Source organism: Dermacentor variabilis, chromosome 4 (assembly GCF_050947875.1).
Source record: "Dermacentor variabilis isolate Ectoservices chromosome 4, ASM5094787v1, whole genome shotgun sequence".
NCBI classification, from domain to species: Eukaryota; Metazoa; Arthropoda; class Arachnida; order Ixodida; family Ixodidae; genus Dermacentor; species Dermacentor variabilis.
In genome coordinates, this window is record NC_134571.1 from 147,930,030 (window position 1) to 147,951,461 (window position 21,432).

General features: G+C 51.3%; 1 protein-coding gene across 3 annotated transcripts in view; it reads left to right on the forward strand.

Moving 5' to 3' along the window:
- LOC142579887 (uncharacterized) overlaps nt 1–21,432 on the forward strand; it is a 354,590-nt gene that overhangs the window by 270,833 nt on the left and 62,325 nt on the right. For all 3 annotated transcript variants that reach the window (XM_075690547.1, XM_075690549.1, XM_075690548.1), the window contains exons 3-4: nt 10,840–10,997; nt 20,366–20,438. In XM_075690547.1, coding sequence (XP_075546662.1) covers nt 10,840–10,997; nt 20,366–20,438 — 231 coding nt within the window. The remainder of the gene's footprint in view (nt 1–10,839; nt 10,998–20,365; nt 20,439–21,432) is intronic.

The window sequence follows — 21,432 nt, forward strand, 5'->3', positions numbered from 1 at the left end:
CGCTACGAGAAGGACACCTGAACACCGGGTTGTGAAAGGCGCCTGAAAGATGTGGCTCGTCGCTCAAGTATTCCACCGATTTCGCAGTCATCTTCGAGCTCGTCATGCCTGTCGGGCATTCCTCAGAATAGGTTTGCCGGCACTCATTATCAATTCTTCGACGGTCAGTGAGTGATGAGAAACACGCAAAGTATGCGCGCGTTTGAATACACGAGAATCGCGAGGTAGAGAGGGTGGCAGGGGGCAGCGGGGGCTGAGGTGTACTTATGCGCCGTACAATAACAGGGTGCGCTGCTGTTCCTACTGACTTCAAGGCGTGTGACTGCGATTCGATCGAGGCTGGCACTTGGCTTAGCTTACAGTATATATGCGCGTCGAATGAAAGGGACCCGGAGGTGAGCCCAGTCGCGTAGTCCGCTGGCTTATTCAAACTCATTACAACATCACGATGCATCACAGTCCGGATCCAGAATACAGCTATTGCGAACGATCTATTCGCAAGAATGGGCTTCGGTAAATAGCAACTCGGTTCTTAGAACGGAAACCTCTGCGAACCTGGCGCCTGGTACAGCCTGTAATGTCGGAGTTTATGAACGAGTGCCTCCAATCTCGTGGCGAGGCTTCTTTTTCCTTCGTCGCGTGACAAAAGCAGCAGGCAATATGCTCTCGTTGCCAACGCCCCACAACGCTAATTTCTTCATCTCTCGGAATGGCTCCTGCTTGTATTAGCATGTAGGCGTGGGAATGTTTCGCGAGGCCTGCCGCTGACAGTACGTTTTCTAGCCTCCTGTATAGGTGGCGCTGAGCGCAACTTCCAGGCGCGTGCAGACTGTGTTCTATATATATGTATACGCGAGGCACGCAGATGTTAGAACACGGCCGCGGTGATCGCTCGTGTCCGTGTACATACACGATCACGCGATGAAGTGCTCAGAGGAGAGGATGCTTAGGCGCCCCCAGAGTTGCTGCCGAGAGCGAGACCGATGTGTACAGCGACGGGAGAAAAATGCTCACGCGGACATAATGGGCCGAGGCGATCGCCGACCTTGAGGGCAGGGGGAAGAGAGACTTTCTGTCGCGTCAAGAAAGAAGCATATCGCAGCATGGCGCCAGGGTTACGCGAAATACTGAGAAGCAGGGTCATCTACAACAACCATGATCGTCCTCCTCTCAGGCAGACAGGCAAAGAATTATATTGAGGTCCTGAGAAGCGCCGCTGTCAGTGCAGCAGAAAAAAAAAAAAAAAATGTGACTGAAGTTTCTACGTCCCGTTCGTTCATTTGAATGACTTCGCCGCATTAGAATGTGAATTGTTTTCTGCAATGTAGGATCTTGCACATACGGATACTGTAGCGCCAAATGTAAACAGGAGTGGACTTAGTAAGTGCGCTAAACACTATGCGGTAGCTGCGTACGTACAGGTGTATATAGTCTTCGTTAGGGCTAGGCCAATAATCTATGCCTTGAAATTTTGTGCCATCACGGCATGCCTATACCGCTTCCTATGCCGCCCGCTCAGGAAAGAGGAGCCGCAGCGCCGTACCCAGGTGCTCACGTCGCGTCGCTCAGAGTAAACCCGGTCGAACATTCGTAATGTTCAACAATATGGCATTAACTCGCGGTGATTTGAACGCCTTTACGAGAGTAATGCTGCGGCAAACGCAACACACCGCCGTTGTGGCGCACGTTGAAACAAAATGGCAGCCTTCAATCGTGTCAGGTATTTTTGCGACCCGTGCGTAGACCTTCGGCGGTGAGTCGGTTCTTTTCTTTGTTTTTGTTTTTCCCCCTTTTTTTCCCCGCGTAATCACGTCACATCGCGAAACAAGGTTACAGATGGTGGACGCACCACAAGTCAATCGTTCTCGTGACCTACAAGCACTGCCGCGTGCAACCGAGGCACCGAAAGAGCGAACATGCATGCACAAGAAGCAAACAAATAAACGAAATACAAGCGCGAGTTTATTTATGTGCATTGGACGGGGAAGGTCCGCAACACGCACGCGGGGGCGCGTATGCGCGCAAGGCACGGCAGCGCATCTTCCGCATAGACCGCGCGCAGTACGAGACGCATCTTCCATGTGTAACGCAGGCAACGCCACCAAGCGGTCGGCGGCGGCGCGTCGTAACGAATGCGCTCCCATTTATGCCCGACGCACTTCGTTTCGTGCTGGTCGCGAGGCCGAGAAGACGGTTCCCGAAGCGAGCGATAAATTTTCCTCGCGACCAGCATCCCATTCGCATTTGTGTTCCTTCCCCGTACCAAAACGGGGTTGCCAGATCAGATGAGCTAACTGCCCCCATCTCCGCACATTTCATTAACTTTCGGTGCTCCATTATTGCCTATCCTAGGCTGGACAGCACTGGAGACTCCTGGGCCAAATATATCCTGCGTATTTCGATGCTCCGTTCGAGTATAGTATAAACGAGGAAGTTTTTACAATTCTGACAAAGTAGAGCTTATCTGAAACTTCGCGAAAGTGATTGATCGCTAATAAATGTCTTAAATAGTTTTAGAGTAAGAACTTTTTGATGAATAGGGTCCCTGATGTCTGGGTCAGTTTCGGAAAGTTTGTCACATATTGATTGCTAGGTCTGTGTAGTGCACTGATTATACATTCGATCGCCTTTACAGCGAAGCCCGCTTGGGCCAATGAGCGTTCCAAATTCCTTCGTTATGCAGGTGACTTCGTTGTAAAAATAGCGCACCGTACCGCTCGCAGTAAAACAGGCTAAGCACGTTTAGCGAACAAACGCTTTAATTCAACATGAATTGCCGCGATGCACAGAGAAAGAAGTCGCTTCCTCCGACCTAAGGTGCTGCTGCAGCTGACCTTGTGTCACCAAGGCTCATGGCGTGCCCAGTGGCGATACCAGGAAGCGACACGAGTAGCTGCAGAACATCTAATGCCGCCGTTGACCTCCCTCGTCAAAATTACTGGTTCGTCGGCGGGATCTTCAGCTCTGCAGTATTCGGTGACCTTAGCCTGGTTCCCATCCTTGTTCGCAGTGCCGGCAAGTGTTGGTTGCCACGGCTACGTTTTGCTGCAACCTGATATACTTATAGCCGCCGCCAAGCGGGGGCGTTCGGCCGTTGGACTCGCCAGGCTTTTGCTATAGTGCGGAGTACGGAACCTCCCACTGTGGTCTCTGTCGTGGTGGCAACCGGTGTTCCCATACGCACCGCAGCTCCCTATGGCAGCTGCGGATGGCTGCGTGCCTTCGTCGGAAAGCAACAAATGAACAGTCGGGGTGACCTAAATTTCTTCGTTGTTCCGGCAAATTCGTTGTAGTAGACTTCGTGGTTGTGCCGTTCGCAACACGCATGAAAGATGGGATTTCAGCCTCGCCAAAGGGATATATCCTTCGTTATTCAGGTGATTTTGTTGTGGAAGAGTTCGTTGCGGGTACGCGTTCAGCTGTATTAATTTGCCAAAGCCACTGACGTGTGGCGACTCTGTCGCAGAGATAGCTGGTGTGGTTCACCATCGAACATCTTGCGAATAAGGAGCGCAAGCGCCTTTTTTTGGATGCAGCACGACTGGAAGCGCAAATATGCACAGCTAAACGCGTAGGTGTCCGGCCCTATCGCACGCGGCTCGCGGGCGCTCGGCGTGCTTTGGTCCCAAATTCACGTTAACAATACTCATTCAAGCTGAAGTGCAGTGCAGGATTGAAACACTATATATAGTGACATTGTTGTCTTCAACGACCGACAACTTAGAGGTCCGATAACTTTGCACAAATTCAGTGTTTTAGTTAGAGCTGCTTCAAACGTGCCGCGCTGCGCGATTAAACAAGTTGAATTGCTAAAAACGAGGGAAAATTTCTGCGTTGAGCCAGCCTTCGGTTATATTCCACATCTGATGGAAGTATAATAGATGTCTGCACCGTTCCACTATCTTGTCTACCTATCCTCTATATTCATATATACACTCTCAAAGTTGTAGCGCGAATTCTCTTTTCTCTTTCTTTATAGCCCTCCCGTCCCTTCTATTGCTTTTCATTCCATTTCCCCATTTTCCCAGCACAAGGTAGCTAGCCGGTATTTACACCGGCTAGCATTCCTGTCTTTCCCTCCCTTTTTCCTACTCCTAGACACTAACAGTCACTTGTATTTGACACCTCATCTTGCTTTCTTTCTTGTTTATTATTATTATTATTATTGAAATAGTGAAGTGTGCGATACCTAAAACGGCTGTGAAAGCAGTGGGATTTATTTTCGTTAATTTCCCGAGAACAAGCAGTCGTTCTACCCCTCCTTTTTATTTACGCACGCATGCACACACACACACACAAACACAAATAAAGAAAAAAAGAAAGAGAGGAGGAAAAGAAGGGGGGAGTGAATGCACCTAGTAATGTGTGTCTTTCTCGATTACGCGAACGAGGTAATCGTCGCAGCTGGCTAACCCATCGATTCGGCGTAAATTACACGCGTCCGTGGTCGTGCCCAGCTGCGCACGACACGCCGCAGTAGACGCCCATGAGCGATTACGGGGCCTCGCTACCACTTTCCCAGTAGACCCTCGGGCGGGCGAGTCCCACGCCCAGTTCAAAACTTTTTCCCCGCGTCCTTTCACCGCCTCGACGCCGCAACGCATCGCCGCAGTGGTGCGTGGGTTGACTGGTGACTTCGTCGCCTCCCCGTTTCCATATGAGCGCTAAGCCGCTTACAGCTCACGCACCACTGCCCTACAAACGAGCATCGCGCGTATTATTTTGCTTTATTGCCGAGATTTTTAGCTCCCGCCGCTCGCGATTCATTCAAACTGCGGCTGTGTATACGCTTCAGAGGTTCCGGGGCACTCGAGACCACAACGCCATACCGTGGACAGAAATTAAACCACTTGGAAAGAATGAGACAAGCAGAACGGCGAAAAAAAGAGGGAAGGTAAGGCGAGGAGGCAGGAGGCGAGCGGCCAAAAAGGAAAGCAGTTCAGAGGCCCCGTCCGCCGTCAATACAGGTTTTTTTATCACGAACAAGGCGGCGGCGGCCGGGCAAGGACGTTTCGGCTCGGACCACCGCTCTCCTTCCAGCGAACGGAGGTTAAAACAAAACAAGGATAGCCGCAAACGCAAGGCCGTTGTCTTGCGCTGAGGCAGCCCGGGGACGAAAGTATAATGAGGCGGCTGTGACGAAACCGAGGGTGAGCGTTTAAAGCAGGGGAATGATAATTGAATAAACTGCGCCATTACTCTTGCCGTTGCTCCCTTTCTTCTTTTTTTCGCGAATGCGTTTTATTTGCCTTTATTTCCTTTAACGCTGCAACTTAATTGCTAGTGCGTGTACAGCAGCACATGAGAAAACAAGAAAACAAATATGCAGTTACAATGGTAAATTTATGCGTTAAAAGGGTACACACAGTCGAGCGTATCTCAAACTGCCACGCTTGCCACGACAGAGCATTGGTGCCAGTGCGCCGTCAGACGTGTCAATTTGGTGCTCGATTACCACGATACCTTGGTCACCTCCTTTTTGCCCACGATTTATGTTTCACCAGGTACACATATAGCCCCGGCACCCTTTTTCACCTACCCTTCGTTGCTCCGGCATCACGGCGTATATTCGTTGAGAAAGATATGTCGAGAATCAACGTTTCTTAGCGAGTCTCAGTGGTGTAAGTAATGGTGTAGTACGCATTCGTTTTGGTTCGCAGCTGCGACCTTGTTAGGCGTGCACACAGTGTAAAAAAGGAGGTGCCTGTAAACTGATGCACATCACGACATCTATGAGAGGTTGCGATATAATTTTGTTTGTGACATCGTGACAGTAATTGCACGTTTGAATTCAGACTGTAACGATTAAATACTTGGAAGATATAAATTTGTACAAAAGCAATTACGAGGGAACCATGGAGGTGTACAGCCACAGTCGTGTGCTCCAGAATTAGGTATTCGTTTGCCTTGCCCCCCAGCAGCCTCTTGATTTAAATTTTAAGGTTACAAAAACTTTGTTCTGAAGACACCTTGCATACCCAGTAACACGCTTTACACACAACCCGCGCAGCTTTGCGCGGAGGAAATCGGGGGCTTGATGCAGGTAGCTTTTTTTGCCTGTGTAAAGTGCTGTCTACCATTGGCCTGCCGTTATCGCTTACGCACATTTCTAGTGCAAGTACTTCTTTTGCGAATACGGGCCTGCAGGCTTTCTTCCTCGTATAAAAGAGTAAACGATGGTTAAAAATTACTAAGCAACTCTTTGCGACGTCCTTATCTGCTGCTTTTCGTGGACACAATACAAGCATGTGGAACAAGGAAGCGTGGTCACGGGGCTCCTTCTCGTAATGGAGTTATATTAATCTCTCTCTCTCTCTCTCTCTCTATCTATCTATCTATCTATCTATCTATCTATCTATCTATCTATCTATCTATCTATCTATCTATCTATCTATCTATCTATCTATCTATCTATCTATCTATCTATCTATCTATCTATCTATCTATCTATCTATCTCATATGCTTGTGGTTTGCCTTCTCGGCAACTTGGCGATAAAGTCAGCCTACTCTCTCGCCGGGCATTGAGAATGAGCCTCTCGCTTCGGCTGGCTTTCAACCACCGGGCCGAAGAAACCGGTGCGACAAACAGCCGCTTCACAGCCGACGCGCTGCCAGTCTAGCGAACGCGTGCAGCAGCGAACAGTTGTTGCCAAACGCGTCCAGCCGTCCGCTGCGGGGCCTCCCGCGACGACGACTTCGATGGTCAGCCAGCATCAGTACGCACACCGCCGACGGCAACGAGCTGCAGGGGAAAACTGCGCCGAGCGTCGCGATCGGGGCCAAGGCGGGATGGGAACGTGCCAAGTATACCGTGTGCGCGCACTTCGAAAGCCACCGAGAGAAAAAAAAGAAAGTAGGGAGAAAACGGAGCGAGCAAGCTTGCCCCGTGGCCAAACGCACTCGACGCTGGGAAGGCCGGAAGCAAGAAAGGACAAAATGACCAGTCGTTCTGCTTCGGGATCGATGCCGTGTCCTCTAGCAGTCGCACTGAGCGCGTGTGTCAGTCTGTGCGAGCGTTTAGCTATGTAGACATTACGCCCGTGGGACGTATCGTGTCGTTCCAGCGGGTGGACAGAGGGGGGGGGGGGGATGGCGACATTTTACCGGCGCCTGTTGGCGCGCTATTGAGGACTTATTAACCTTGAGGTTGACCAGCCGCGCCGGGAGGAGAAGAAAAAAAGGAAACAACGACAAAAGTACCGAATAAACAAAGGTAACCGAGGCGAAACGTCTCGCCGCTAACGGCCACCGAGGCAGGCATGCACGCACGGGCGCTGCTCGCGAGCGTATTATCGCTCGCAGATTGTCGCGCGCACTGCCGCGGACGCAGCAATTAGCGGGGCAGAAATCGATTCTCGAGTCCACCGGCCGGGTGCGTGTGCATGTCGTCGAGAGGGTATCGAGCGTTGTTTTGTTTGTTTATTTTCTTCGTTGCTCGAAGGACGCGCTGCGGCGACGACGTCACGACGTGGCAAGGCCGTCCAAGGTAGTCTGACACGGTTCCGGTCTTCCTTTTTTTTTTTCGTATTTTGTGCCCGTAATGCATCTCGCATGCGTTCTTCTCCATCGTGAACCGTTGCAGTCGTTGCCTTGTGTGGACTCCCGTTCATTTGCTATAGGTTGACTCACTTTTCTTTTTCGTTCGACCGTGCTTTGTCTGGGACTACGCAAGATCGTTTGTGCTTCTTAACATTTCTTTTACTTCGATCGAACCTCGCGTAAAGGGAATTGTTTGATGTTCACACTGGGGTCATGCGCACAACGGACGTCGACTGTGCTGTACTTGCTCTTGCGCGTGATAGCTCATTTTCCGCACTGTCAAAGTGGCTCTATACTGACTCAACTCGACGGTTTCGCACTTTCCTCGTTCGTTACATGCTGATGTCATTTTTGAGATACGCTATTGCAACGACACTACCTGCGGTTCGAGTATTTCTACTTGGCGTTAATTTGCTTCCCTCCGCGGCGTCGCACCTTCGTCGAAATCTTGTTGATCCTTTCGTTCTCCGCACACATTCCACAACATGCAGCGTCGCGTGCACAGGCTCCCCCAAAGCATCGCTCTAAGCACTGCCGAAGTGATACGACCAGCGCGCACAGTTGCGTGCATTGCACTTTACCCGCTTCCTTTACTGCTGCTGCACAAATTGTAGGGCCGATATACATACGAAGTACGCGCGTTTTCCAGTTTCATTATGCTGTCGCGCTACAACGCGTTTACAGGCAAAGCTTCAGCGGCCGCACAACTCACTTGAGTGGATGCTTGCTACATTGTATGTACGGCCGTCGTAAAGGCGGCGCGCTCACCTCTGTAATCTCGCACGACGTCGGCGATGAATGTCGGTTGCCTTGAGAACGCGTAGGCGTCTACCGTCAACGCACGCGCAGGCTGTTGCGCAAGGCGCTCTCCTCTGGTGCCTGTGAAGGCCAACGGCAGTACGCAAGCTTTAAAAACAGGAAGAGAAGTAATGCAGGCAGAAAGTGTTGAATTAAATAAGCGAGCTGAAAAGGTATCAAATACACACGCAGATTTGCAAACCAGGGAGCAAGATCGAGACCGCACTGCAACCGGCGCTCACCAGCGTAAGGTACCCTTCGCGCGCACTTGCATGTGTTTCTTTTTTAGTCGACCGTGCACCAAGCGGCGGGCACCACGGGATGACCATTAACCGGGCGTATCTGCCTGTCACGCGCTCAAGACGAGTGTTTTTCGCACGCAGCATATCCCGCCTCATGAAAGTTAGACGAGCACACGCACCTTGTCTGATGCCGGGACGTTAGACTGACTGCCGCGGACATTACTGCACCGCACTCTGAAGGAATAAACGATCGCTCCGCGAAACAATAAGCGCGCAGAACCCGTCAGTTCTAGCGGACGCGGATATTTATTCAAGAGGAAGGGATGAAGAAGAAGCTACGGACTGAGCCCAAAAATAAGCTGACCAGACAGGGATATCGCAGCCCCTTCAAGCTCGGCACACGTCTGGCAGACGCCAGCGGCAACCGTCAATTTGCCAGGAGTTTATGGCGCACGGGTCAAGCGGGGAACTACATATACAGGGCAACGAGGGCTCGGCCCTGCTCGAGCGGTCTAGTGCGCTGGTCTCGATACACGCCGGGGTTTCCTTCTTTTTTTGTGTTAATATTCGGCGCACTGCACACACGACTGGCACCAGCGTCCTGCATCGTGCACCTTACGTTCGAAAGATGAAGCCATAAACCATACGGGTGCTTCGCAGACACCGGCTCCCCAGAGGTCGGGAGCCTAAAATAAAATAGGAGAAACCGGGCATTCCTGACGCTGGCGTATACGAGAGATGCCGCTCAGGCGCCGGCAAAACAACTGCTCTGGCGCACTACAGCGCTGGGTCACACCCATGTCGCTCACTCTGAGCGGTCGCGCCTTCAGCTGAGAGTTTTCAAACGGGTCGGAACAGAAAGGCTTATCAAGCGAGGGTGACAGCGAAGTGGCAGACTGGCATCTATAGTTCGTCTGCGGCGATGCAGTCTTCCAGCGGAGCAGGTCACTGCGCGGTGGCATCGCGCGATGACCCTCTGTTTGTAGGTTATTGAATCGGGTTTCACTCACGAGAGTCTGCCGTGGCTGACGATCAGTCTAGACACTCTCGGTTTAACGCGCACCGCTGTTGTTGAACTGCGCATCGAGAAAATCCCCCCCCCCCCTCCCATTCATCAGCGCCAGCCGAACGGCTTAACAACAAACTGGATCTCGTTCTATCACCCCCAACATTCCTCGCCTGTGTGCCTTTTGCACATTTCGATAATTGTGGGTGGATCGCACGTATTGTGGCCGTCTCCATAGCCACGTGGATGGCCGAGTGCCATCGGATGCTTTCATCTTCTCTAGCATCAACTGCCGCGCCGCAGTGATACGAGTAGATTGCGTGCATCCCCAATGTTAGCCTGTTCCAGGATAATCGGAGCAGTAGTTTCTCAAATCAGTTCGCGACACTCCGATCCTCGCATCGCTCATTTGCGCTTTCTTATACATTGCACGCCTGGAGATACATGTACTCACTGCCTTCGTGTGCGCGATGATTAAGGATCCGCTTAGCACCATCATACTTTTCGAGTAGTTTCGAACGGGGATAAAGATACGTACGGGCCCGCATTCACAAAAGAACGCGCTATATTTGTTCGTATAAGAGAAAATGCTAGCCAATGCTAATTAATAGCGAAGGTGAGTAATAGCGAAGGTGAGTAATAGCGAAGGTGACTGTCCAATGGCAAATAGCACTTACGAACTAAAATACTTGTGAATTCGGGCCATCAGTTTTATAGACGCATTCATGTTACTTTTGCTTTCACACTAAATATATATATATTCGTTGCCGGCGTACGCGATTAAATTCGGTGCAGTGCACATTCGGGTCCTTCATACGTGTTCACACCAACTTTGTAATCTTTACTGCGCACTAGACCTGCCTCATTCAACCCCAGCGTTGAAAATATCTGCTCCTATAGAGGTGGCGACGTCAGTCACCGCTGCAGTGACTGGAACGCAGCGTAAGGGCCGGTAAATAATCATCTTCACGCACTCAAGGCAGTACCAAATCGAAAATTTGAAGTTCGTCGTCTGCTTCTATTTCCGCTTGGTGATGTATTTTTCTTACATCTCGCGACACAGTCCCCCAAACCTTATTTTATATGTACCTACGCAATGCTGCAACAAGGCAGTATGCACTTTTCTCTTTTTTTCTTTTTCGTAAACCGTACTCGCTTTGCAAAATCTGTTGAATTCTTTCGTGATGAAAACAGAATTAGTGAGCAACCTTATCGCGTGGCGTGACACACACTCTTTCTCTCCCTTTCTGCAGGAGCACATTCAGGAGGTGCTGAACAAATGGGGCCAAATCGACGACGAGATATGGGCCAAGATCATCTGCATGGAGCGCAACCGGCGCGTCGCAAAGGCTTACGCCCGCGCATCTGTTCTCACCATCAACGGCTCCAACGAGGGCTTCGACGGGTACAGGTACGTGTCCAATCACTGCCAGTTCTTATCCTTCCGCGCGCGCTTGTTACAACATAAAGTGGCATTAGGACTGGACACAGTACACAGTGCGATCAATAGTTGGACTAATAATGGGAGGTGTCTAAAACATGGCGGTTATAACGTGTTTTCCGGCTCTATTGCTTCCGGTGAACACATTGCGCAAAAGCTTTGCCTTCGAGATCTGTTTTGTTACTCTGAAAATTGCGGTCCACGGGCGCTGGATTTGGAAATTAGATATTGGTAAGCGCAGGCGCAGCGCGGGGACTGGACGCAGCTACAAAGGACTCGGCGTTCTGTCCCGTATTCGTGCTGATGCTTTGTCATGAAACGTCATTATAGTAAGCTTGCATGCGTCACTCGCTGTAATTTGGAGGCTTTGATCTTGGCGTTGCCACAGAGGCAGAGAACAGACAGTAGGAGAAGTTAGCGTCGTCGTCCTTTCCATTTTCTTTTCTCCTAATCTACTGCCTGTTTTCCGTTTTGCTGACAGCGTAGGGATGAAGGCACGCACGATCACTAAGCGCTGTGCAGTTGTGTTATGACGGGAAAACAGCATCTATCCACCAAAAGGTATTGCGCCGAAAATAATGATTCAGCAGATGTTGTTGTTGCACCTTTTATTCGCCACGTATATAGGTTTTGTTACACCGTCAGAAGAAACGAATAAATTTGTTCTAAGTTCAAACGTGCTCCGCCCCCATAGCGCGCCGACTTTAAGTACTCACCGTATATAAAGGAGTATACAGCCACTAAGCCAAGCTGACGGAAGGTGGTCGACCGCAAAAGTTCCCTTTAGCTTCACTATATACTTAGGGGTGTACGAATATTGGAAACTTTCGAAGAAAGAGTCGAATATTGCACTATTTAATTCGGTCTTCGAATCTAATAGTTACTATGTGTAAATACGCTGTGGTATAATGTTTGTAAACAGGGATAAGGTGCCTCAGAAAGGCTGGCCAACGTTTCGATAGGAGGACCTATCTTCGTCAAAGGTCCTAGGTCCTCCTATCGAAACGTTGGCCAGCCTTTCTGAGGCACCTTATCCCTGTTTACAAACTTTATACCACAGTGTGCTACTCCATCTGTCAGCCCCTTTCTTGTTTTTGGACTTCTATGTGTAAATACGAATACTTTAAAAAAATAGCTAGCTTTCAAATATTTCGAACCGTCAACTGTGTGCGACCAAGCACATAAGTGGAGCAAACATGCGAAAGTTTTAATCCCTGGTGCTATAGAAGACACAAAATACGAGATGTTACGTAGTGCGCCACAATATGTCGCTCATCTGGGAGTCGAGACTTTTCTGGCTATAGTGCATTCACGCGCAACTCACTAATGAGCCCTTAGTGTGCGAATAAACTTGTTGATCCTATTTCTCCATTCCTTCGTTTAACAAACAAAGCCTGATAACGTACAATGTATTGACAGAAACTGGCTAAAGTTACGTATGTACTAGGACGTGAAGATCGTTTTACATTATTTGTGAAAACGGGCTCCCAGCTCATCATTCAAAAATACTATTCGTAATGTACTAAGGTTCCTGCGGTCTACGGGCCTTCATGGTGGGCTTTAAGAACGCCGCCCCCTACCGCTCTGTAGGGCACGTGGTTTGTTCGTACTCGTCTCTTTTCCACTCTCTTTCTCTTTTTTACCCCCTTAACCCTTCCCCCCGCGAAGGGTAGCCAAACGAAACTGCCTCTGGTTAACCTCCCTGTTTTTCTACGCATACTTTTCTCTCTATTCGAAAAGTATTCGATATTCGATTCGATTTATATCCTATTCGGACTCAGAAATTACTATTGTCACACTCCTGCCATGTTTATTTTGCGTTGTTCCCCTTCTCCTCCTTTGGCCGACGCAACGCGCTTAGCCATCGCGCGAACATATTGCATTCCCATCTGGTTCATAAAGTTCGCACGGCGTTGAGCAGCAGAAGCCCACCTGTGTGCCGTATTTATTCTTATTTTTTTCTCAAGGCTCGCTTGTGATAGCAGCAAATTGCTATCGAACTGCAGAGATAGCGGGAGCGCAAGCCTGGCTCGAGCTCCCTGGCCACGCGAGCATGTATGGTTGAAGGAGGACGGCTCTTCTTCTGCCGGCCTTGCGTAGCGCGCGCGGGGGCTCTCATCATTTTTGCATATGCGATGGCCCGCGCGTTCCAAATAACCGCGCAGGGGTCGATCACACCTATCTAGAACGTAACGCTTGCCTTCTATGAATACCCTGGGAGCAGCTTCTCGTAGAACGGCCGGTGTTCTTCGTAGCGTAGCTTTAGACAGCCGTGTTTTCTTTTTTTTCTGCATCATGAGCGATGTTTCTGTATGCTGTATATTCAGCCATTGATACTTACTTATACGCGAGAGGTGTGTGCAAGCAAGTTTTGATGGACTCCGTGTCATGAACGCATGAGCATGGCGTGCCGCAAGCTCGCTTGTCGTTACAACAATGAGGCCAGGGCGCAGCGGGACGCTGCGAAAGCATATGTGAACCTCCATGTGGGTTTGCGAACAACGAGGCACACGGTATTAACGCTGCGCGCTGGAGCTTAGAGCTGCTGCCCTTAAATGTGTTGTTATCGGCAGTCTAATCTCAAATGGAAATGGCGGATGCCTGCCTCGCAACGCACCACAAAGGCTACTCCCGATGAAGGGCGAAAGGTCGAGCGACGCGTACGCCGAAAGCAAGCGCCCAGCGTCTGCACCCACACACGCATGCTCTCGGCTACTTACGACACCCGAGTCCACTCGCTTTCGGGACGGCCAGTACATTGGCGGCAACGCGCAGTGAGGCTTCCCCATCGGTGTTTAGATTTTATCTGTTGCTGCCATGTCATGTATGCGTCAGCCAATATCTCTTAGAAGTAGGCCATCTACTTCGCATGCTGGACCCATCGGCACACTCAGCTGGGTCTCTGACCTTGTACGAGATTCATGTTCTCGTACAGGGGGCGCAGCTATGTCACCTCTCCTGCTTACGCCTACATGTGAGCGTCGTAATAAGCTAGCTCTGCCCGGTTCCACGACTTGTGGAAATATCAAACTTTCATTTGTGCATAGCTGCTACTTCTTGTCATCGAGCGCAGTCTCAGGCACTGGCATGTTACTTGTTCTCAAACGAGTGGTGCAGTTTATTTCTTCACAAATTGTTTTCACGTCTTCATACACCACACTTGTGATCTCACTGAGGGCTAGCATTATCCACCTTGCCTCTTCGTATGCTACCAGTGATCAGTTTTATTCTTTATTTCTTCTTTTTTTATGAAAACAAACGTGCACGGATTCCAGATTGAGGAAAGAGAAAGCAAAAATTGTTCTTAGCTGCAGGCGTACCTGTCCTTGATAAACGAATTCCGTCAGTTACGGCGCCAGTGCGTTGCCCTTTAACCTTGAGGTGTCAACATTCCACAGAGATAAAGCTAGCGTAAGTTAGCTGCTTCCACTGCACCAAGTTTTTGCAAGCAACACTAGGCGTCACGCTAAACACGTCATTCCAAGGAGGCCGACCTTCAACCTCTGTGAAGCTAAGCGTCACCACTCGCAGCAGATCGCGCGAAGGAGTCTCAAGACTAGGGTGAAACGCCTCTCTTTTCAGTATACAGCGTCCTTTCGGGAGCACAAAGTCAGCCACATATTTGCACGCAGCGCCTCTCCGCGTTTCAAACAGCCCGTAAGGGTGTTTCGCTGTATGGCTAACTTCGGGCTGCCTGCGTGACCAAGGGACTGAGCAGGTGCAAAGACTCCCACTTCGCCGTATCTCGCTACCTGTCAGCGCACACTCCCGGCGTCGCACCGCAGCGTTAGACTGACGACGTCACCGGTGCCCTCCCTCGCTCGTGCCTACGGTGAAGCCAGACTGCTCAACGCCACGCAGTCGTGCTCTCGATTGTGCAGTCGCCGAAGCGCCCTTCGATAGCGGAGGAAGCTGGAGTCTCTCCGGGTTGAACGCGCGCGCCTACGGTGAAATCGTACGCGGCTGGGGCACCGCCTTCGATCTCGACCAGGCAGCAGACGCCGCCGCATCGTACGATTCTTGACGCGAGCTCTCGGTGTTTCACAATAATTGACGACCCGCGATGGAGACGGCCATCCGGGGATCCTCTAATTTTCCTCACCTCTCGGGGCGCACCCCCGAATGCGCGTTACGCGGACGGCGAACCCAGAGTAAGCGCGAAGCGCCGTCGAGCTCTCCCGTCTTTTCGTTTCACCGCAGCCGACTCGATCGGTGAAATCAATAGGCACCGTCACTTGTACGGGTTGCGCACTGGTAGGAATGCAATGTGTACCGCGTGGGGGCAGCCCTACGGGGCGCATCGTTATCTCGTCTCTCGATCGCCAGGGCTACGCCTGTCCTTGTAACTTAAGCTCGGGGCACGCGCGCCCGAGGGCTGAATGTGAGTGGCTGCCTTGGACGAGCGAAGACTGCGTCACGCCTCCGGCCTCTTCTATCTCTCTCTCTTTTCTCCGCCTATGTCTTTTGGGTGCATGTCATGGCCTGCTTCATCTTGGAATTCTTAGCCCTTTTTACTATCTCGACATCCGGAATGGCGCGGAAGAACTCCGTCCTTTGTTGCATTAGCCAACAAAGAAGCTTTGAAGGCTGTGTAGCCCAGGTGTGACCCAGGGTGTCTTTGCACGCGCTGGCTCTTACTACACCCGCCGCGTCTCAGCCATCTTACCGGGCGCTCGAGTGACCGATGATCCTCCTACAGGTGTGCAGAACCGGACTCGCACCCTGTCAATGTTTGGTGCTGTGGTTCCGCACAAGGAGTGCAAAACCCATAGCGCCCAACGTTGACAGGGTACAAGTCCGACACGCCGCTCCCCACCCCCTTCCACACGAGCACGCACACACACACAGGAGGCTTCTCCTCACGTGTACTATTATTGTGGCGAAGCCAACTTTGACAAACGGCTTTTCGAAAGCTGCGTACGAACGTCTTTTCAGGCACATTCGAAAGCCATTTAAAATATTTTAAAATTATCTCGGCTAGTGCTTATACAGATCAAGCATGTTCTAAATCCCCTGGTGTGTCTCATTGCCGCGCTTCATTTGTTCACACGTTCATTCCTGCCTGAACTGTAGAGTTCACGCCGAATAAAACGCCGTTCGTTTGAGTGAGACTGTTTACGCAGTCCTCACGGTAGTTCGTATGAAACCGTGTTACATCTGCGTTCTTTCTCTTCTCTAGGGTGCAGCTCTTAAAGCATTACAGTACGGTGCAAAAGTTGGTAATTCTTCCGATGGGCCAAGTGTTCGACAGCCATCGTTACCGAAATTCAGAGCAAAGTGTAACTGAACACTCCAAAAGCGCGAATAGTCCATCAATATTTTCGTCACCCTGTTATCCTTGGATACGTGAAGTAGGCATTTGCGAATGACTCTAGATGAACCGTTGCGCGTGCAACCAGTCGCGTGAGTTCGCCGAACCGGGGTTGCGCGGACGGTCGTCTCGGGTCCGCTCGGTTCGCTCCTGCAGACTTCAGGCAGTCCTCACGGTAGTTCGTATGAAACCGTGTTACATCTGCGTCCTTTCTCTTCTCTTGGGTGCAGCTCCTAAAGCATTACAGTATGGTGCAAAAATTGGTAATTCTTCCGATGGGCCAAGTGTTCGACAGCCACCGTTACCGAAATTCAGAGCAAAGTGTAACTGAACACTCCAAAAGCGCGAATGGTCCATCGATATTTTCGTCACTCTGTTATCCTTGGATACGTAAAGTAGGCATTTGCGAATGACTTAGATGAACTGTTGCGCGTGCAACCAGTCGCGTGAGTTCGCCGAACCGGGGTGGCGCGGACGGTCGTCTCGGGTCCGCTCGGTTCGCTCCTGCAGACTCGAGAGAGACGCAAACATCTCCGGTGCTAAGACTCCAACAGCGATCGACCAAACTCCTTTGGCTTCTACGTATCGCGAACTCTCGCTGGGCGCCGCGGGGCTCCCCTCGCCGCCCCGTTTCGTAGGAGTCTGTAGATTTCCATTTACGTCCGTCGCTGTCCGCAGAGATCGACCTCGGAGGTGGGCTCGCGCGCGCCGGCAGCGCTGATTGCTCATTTGGACACCCCACGCGGTGCGCGAACGTGAAGTCGAAGGGCCGGCTGATTCGACGGCCAGGTCCTTTACCGTCTCCGCGGCGTGCGGCCTCACACGAACATCTCGCGGCCTCCCCGCTGAGCCGAAAGGGGAACCGCGCGTTGTATACAACGACGCGGCGGCCGGTCTCGCGGATGGAAGCCGAGCCGCAAATAAGCTCGGCCCCTGGACGCGCCGTCGTCCCCCCCTTTTTTTTATCTCGCAGCGCTTCTCGACGCGCAAATTATTTAATAAACGCGCCGCGGCACCCCGGCTTCAAGATGCGGAGGCCTCGCGTCCGCGGCGAGGTGCATGACCGCCGGCCGCCAACGCTGCCCGCGACTCTCCGAGGAAGGGCCAATTCCAGCTCCGTCACTTTCGCTTTTTCCCGGAGCTCCTGTCGACCGGCGTGCCCTGCCTCCCTACCTTGGCCGCTTGCTCGCCAAATGCCGGCGTGCCGGTTTGTGTGCTGTGCTTGTTTCGTCGCCGCTAGCAGGGCCTGCTGCCGGGATTATTTTCGATTCCGCCGCACGGCGAGCACCACATGTTCTGGGAGCGCTCGAGCCCGTTCGCTCTTACGGCATCGTCACTTTCCCTTTCACGTACCTAGTCGCTGCCCCCTCCCTTGCCGTTCTCGCTTTACTTCCTTTTTTTTTTCTGGAAGGCAGAGAAGATGTCAGTGTCTTTTTTTTTTCTTTCTTTATCGCTTTTGTTTCTTTCGACGCTCGCATCCCGTGCCTCGCTCGCTTCGTTATTTGCTGCTTTCGCTGACCGACGCTCTCTCCGATACCCGACGCCGGCTCGGCGACGGGTCGGCGCACTGCGTTCCTCGCCGCAGCCCAGCTCCGTCACTTTCGCCTTCGACGAGGCGTTCGCATCCGCGCCACTCGAGCGGCGCACTGTTGCTTCATCTCGACTGCGTGTCGCCGGCGCATAATTCCCGTGACCATATCTGCCGCTCTCCAGCTTTCCCGTCGCTTTCCGCACGTTGCGCCCTGGTCGGCGCACAGTGTCGTCGCCCGCCAGTTCCTGGTCGCCGCCATCTTGCCGCGGCCCTCGCTGCGTATCGCCGAATGCGGCCCCCTCGTCACCCCCGCGGCTTTTCCTTCACGGCCTTCACTTCCTAAGTAGATCATGTACGCCGCGTCAGATGTGCGGGCCCGGCCCGCGCGCGCCTTCTTCCGCCGTCGTACGCTGCCCCGTGTTACCACAGTTCGTGCCGGGCGCGGCTTGCTGTGTGGTCGCCGCACGGAGCGCCTGGCGCGCGGACCTCCGCGCGTACGTGTTCCTGGATCTCCCGGTGTTGGCGAGGTCGAAGAGCGCGCGCGACATGCAAATTCTCGCCCGCTCTCGCGCAGCATGCGCGATTGACGTAATACTAAGTGTCGGCGCCCTTTTCGGCTGCTTCCTCCACTTCCCCGTGGCGTCCGTATTGCATGTTGCTCCGCTGCTCCCCGATCAAATTAAGCGTGCGACCGAGGTCGGGTGCAACGAACGGCCACGCTCTTCGTAATCCTTCCGCGAGAAAGGGCGTTGCTACCACACGCCGAAGATTGGTGAAATCGGGATTCACTCGAGTAATTTGAGCACCTGGCACACCATTAGCCAAAGGACCGGAACACGCGATACAGGCTGTGGAGGCTGGCGAGCAATGCACGTAAGCGCCGAGGCTGATGCACAAGAAGCTCAGTGACAATCGTTAACAATGCTGGTTGCGGAAGCAACCATTGAAAACGTTTCGGCGCGCGCTTCGTGCTGACGTCATAAACGCGTCGAAAAGTCCCTCGCAGCGAGTGGAATAGATGTCGTTAGTTTCAAGCCAATTTCTATCACCATTTTTGCACTGGCAACACGGGGCAGGCTCAAGCTTATATCGCAGTTCCCTTGCTGATGCGGATGGCAGACCAAAACTTTATCCGTGATTATTACTGTTCTACATGAAAGTACATTCAACGGACAGAGGTGAAAATAGGCTCGTAGTAGAGAGAGAGTGTTAGGAAAGGCAGGAACCTTAACTAGAACTAGATCCGCTGGGCTATATGCGCTACATTGGTGGAGGAGGAAAAAGGGAGAAGAAGGTAAAGATGATGCAGGGTTCAATCCAACTGGAGGTAGCAAACTAGAACGCTGGAACACTCTGACATAGTTTAAAACATACAGCGATAGCATTACGCGACAACACTAACCACCAGTTAAAGAGAAGGTGTCACTAGATGGTGGCGCAACGTTAGTGCCCTATTTTTGACCAGCCCCGCCGTTGCTCAATGCGTTCTGATGCTCAGCACAAGGTCGCAAGCTAAAAAAAAAAAAAGACTCTTGTGTACTCAGCTCTCATTAATGTACTACAGGTGGACAAAATTATTTCGCAGCCCACCATTATGGGCGCCTTTCGTTGTCCCTGTGTAGCTTTGGCACTTTATACTCCGTCAATCAGTAAATCGTTAGTGTCATATTTATTGACTCGTTTCTGTTGCCGTGGACTTCGCGTTTGCGATGTCCATGGCCGAGCTCCCTGTAGCCGAATAAGATTAAACGGGGAGCGCATACATGTCACCGAACATTCGCTAAACCGCCAGCAACATTCACCCTCTATAGTTTATCGAAATGCGATTCGAAGAAAGGATCTGACCGTGTCGTTATTGCTCCTGCAAAAAATAACTCTCCTTGAGGGACATTCGCGTATCTTAAAGCTACGCTGGGCTCTTCAAGTGCGAGATCCATGCGGCTCATAGCGAATCTGTACGGAACACACAACTCCAGCGAGTTACAACTTTACACTTATTGTCGTGCTCATGTGCGGACCTCTGGGTGCTCTGTAGATGTGTCGCTTGGCTAGCGCATTGGCCGCCATGGCAAGGAAAGTAACAACGGGTTGCGCTGCACTTCGTTCAGTAAGCGGACTTCTACACCGGCTGGCATATGGTTGGCGCAGGCACGTGCATTTGTGTTCGTGTATTTAAATTATGGGGTTTTACGTGCCAAAACCACTTTCTGATTATGAGGCACGCCGTAGTGGAGGACTCCGGAAATTTCGACCACCTGGGGTTCTTTAACGTGCACCTAAATCTAAGTACACGGGTGTTTTCGCATTTCGCCTCCATCTAAATGCGGCCGCCGTGGCCGGGGTTCGATCCCGCGACCTTGTGCTCAGCAGCCTAACACCATAGCCACTGAGCAACCACGGCGGGTTGTTCGTGTATTTCCGTAGGTAAAGATAGAGCTATACACCGTTGTGTGCGCGGTTTCTTACATGGTTTTTTTTTTCTGTTCTTTCTTACAGAATCGGCCTCTGCGGCTTCGACAACCCGATGCGGGACCCTAGGACCGAAGAAATAAAGAAACAAATCGGCCACGTAAGTTCGTGATCTATTTAGTGGGAACCTTTCGGGCTTTGCGCTCTTTTTTTCCTCCAGTAGCGACGTGCCAGCACGTGCTGCTCGTCTAGCCGAGATTCTTTAGTGATCGAATGAATTTCCCGTGAGCGCTACGCGAATTTTAGAACTAATATGCGAATGTTTCTACGATTTCCGCAGATAGGTTCGTAATAGGTTCTCGCAACCACCTCATTCCCTTTTAGCTTTGGTCGTGCTGTGAGGACCACTCGTTCGCTCAGACACGTCGCTGAAATGCCTCCGCAACAAGGACAAGTCGCCAGTGTCCCGTTTCATAGAAAAGCGACGCCTGACCCCGCCCGGGCGTCTGCATACCTTATTCGGCAGATAAAAAGCTATCAGGGTTTGTTAAAATGAGAAAACCTTATGACGTTACAGCTGCTCGTAGGAACAGAAATCAGTCAATCGCCTGACGTCTGACATATCATTAGCGAAAGCCGCCGGTCAATAACAAATAACAATTACATCAAAAAGTTGAAAGTCACTTTAGCATACACTAAAGAGGACGAAGGCGACAGCCTGCCGCGCTCATGAGACATTCATTAAATTACTTGACATTCACATTCCAATGCGAAATTGCTTCCTATTACTTCTTTTCTCCCGGCAAAGATCGTGGGTTAGAGTTCCTTAATTAACTTTATCTTAGTTAAGTGTGTCTTAAATGAATTCACCTACTAGCACCAAAGGTCGAGGGTTCACATCCCACCAAAGGTCCAAGGTTTGACTTCCACCAAAGGTCGTCGGTGCGAGTGCCTTAATTAACCTTATCTTCAATAAACGTGCCTTAATTAACACCACAGGTCACGGGTTCGACTTCCACCAATGGTGGCACCATCAATTTGGTGCTATTGAATTTTCACCCCTCAAAAGGTCGAGAGTTTGACTCCCATTAACGGTCGTGGGTTCAAGTGCCTTAATTAAATTTGCCATAACAAACAGCGAATGTTGTGAGTTC